Raw genomic sequence first — 1,568 nt, forward strand, 5'->3', positions numbered from 1 at the left:
CAACACAAATGAATCAAGTTAAATCATGGAAATTATTTGTTTTGAGGTATTAGAGCAGATACTGTAAACAAAGTAAGTGTATGGCACAATCAGTAAATATGGAAGTGACTGATGTTGTCCTGATGACTGGGATGTCAGCAGGTTTCCAGAAGTTTTCTGAACTCCTGTTTGATGCAGCTGTAGATGGGATGGTAGAAGCGCCTGTCTGACGCCATGAGGTCAGTGACGATCTCCGTGTGGTCGACTCTTGGCAGCAGGTAAAGCGACACCTTCACGGAGAGCGAGTTGAGAAGCTCAGAGAACTTTGTGGAAGATTCAACAGGAACGATGATGTCAGTGGTCCCATGGAGCAAAGCGAACGGAGGCACTCTGTCACCCAGAAATGAAATTTAAAAAAGATGCCCGTCAGTCAAAAATGCTCATATTTGTATTTCAAATAAATTAAAGATGCAATAGATTTAAACATCAGTGTTGTTAAAGCTAATATAACCTTTTGTCTCACCTGTTCAGTTTGTCCTGGCTGAGTTTCTCCAGTAAATGTGTTGGTGAATAGTACGGAAAGTTTTCCACTCCATTCATGGCTTTGTGCATGGTGGACACGTACTCAACTGCTCGCTTTTGCTCATGCTCATAATGGTCCATGATGTTGTAGACACCACTCAGACCTGTCCAGGAAATATCAGAGATTAACCAACTCACACAAAATCCTGGCAATCAACTGTATGAAAATATGAAGGAGGCAGTTCTACTGATACCTCTGAAGAGACAGTTCTACTTTTTTGTTTGAAGAACTTCACTGCCCTCAGTTCATAGCAAAGACAATGAACAATTCAGAAGCCACTAATTTATCTTTGTGGCTCACACATTTATTTAAGTTGGGTTTTCATTAGCACGAAATATGGCTGCGACCGTGACTGAAACTCTGTGATGCACAGCGCAGTTATCCTTACCAATAACTCCCTTTGTCGCCTGGGTAATGTCCCGCTGTTTACTGGCCTCTATGAAAAGCTCCTCTCTCGTGTCAATGAGAAACAGCGTGGTCAAAGCACACAAATGTGCACCTGCTGAATGGCCAATTAACACAATGTTGTCCTATAAAAGACAGACAAACAAGACAACAACATGAGCCGTCTTAAAGCAAAAATAAAAAATTATCATTACTGTACAATATTTTATGTGTTTACAAATTAGAAACAGATCAGAGCTAATCAAACCAGTGAAATTATTTTCTTCTATTCTCTGCATTAAAAAGGATCATCATAAATTGGAAGTGGATTTAGGCTTTATATGATTTCATGAAACCTTTTAAAAGTTTTCTTTCTTTCGGGAGTTTATAATAACTGGTCAATTTTTGCCAATATAATCTGATAGTTTTACTCAATTTCCAGGGAATACTTCAAGATATTTCTTACTTTGTCAAAGTTGAACTTCTGTCCACTCTCTTGGGCCCAAACCAAGCAGTCAGCAATATCTTGGACCATCCCTAAAACGTTCCCCTGGCGATCAGATGAAACCCGCAGTCAGCTCAGATACCACAGTGACATTTATAATTACATTTCTTATCTGCC

At 39.6% G+C, this 1,568-nt stretch overlaps 1 protein-coding gene across 1 annotated transcript; it reads right to left on the minus strand.

The window, feature by feature from the left end:
* Positions 1–6: 6 nt before the first annotated feature.
* Positions 7–1,562, minus strand: LOC111668735 (uncharacterized). The gene is made up of 4 exons (XM_023424847.1): positions 1,413–1,562; positions 951–1,092; positions 503–665; positions 7–369 (listed from the first exon to the last, which is right to left on the minus strand). Exons 1-4 carry the CDS (start codon positions 1,479–1,481, stop codon positions 135–137), a joined length of 609 nt encoding a protein of 202 aa, XP_023280615.1. The 5' UTR covers positions 1,482–1,562; the 3' UTR covers positions 7–134.
* Between the last annotated feature and the right edge of the window lie 6 nt (positions 1,563–1,568).

This window comes from Seriola lalandi, unplaced genomic scaffold, assembly GCF_002814215.2.
Source record: "Seriola lalandi dorsalis isolate HSWRI2012SDOR001 ecotype SW California unplaced genomic scaffold, Sedor1 jcf7180002004261, whole genome shotgun sequence".
Lineage (NCBI taxonomy): Eukaryota > Metazoa > Chordata > Actinopteri > Carangiformes > Carangidae > Seriola > Seriola lalandi.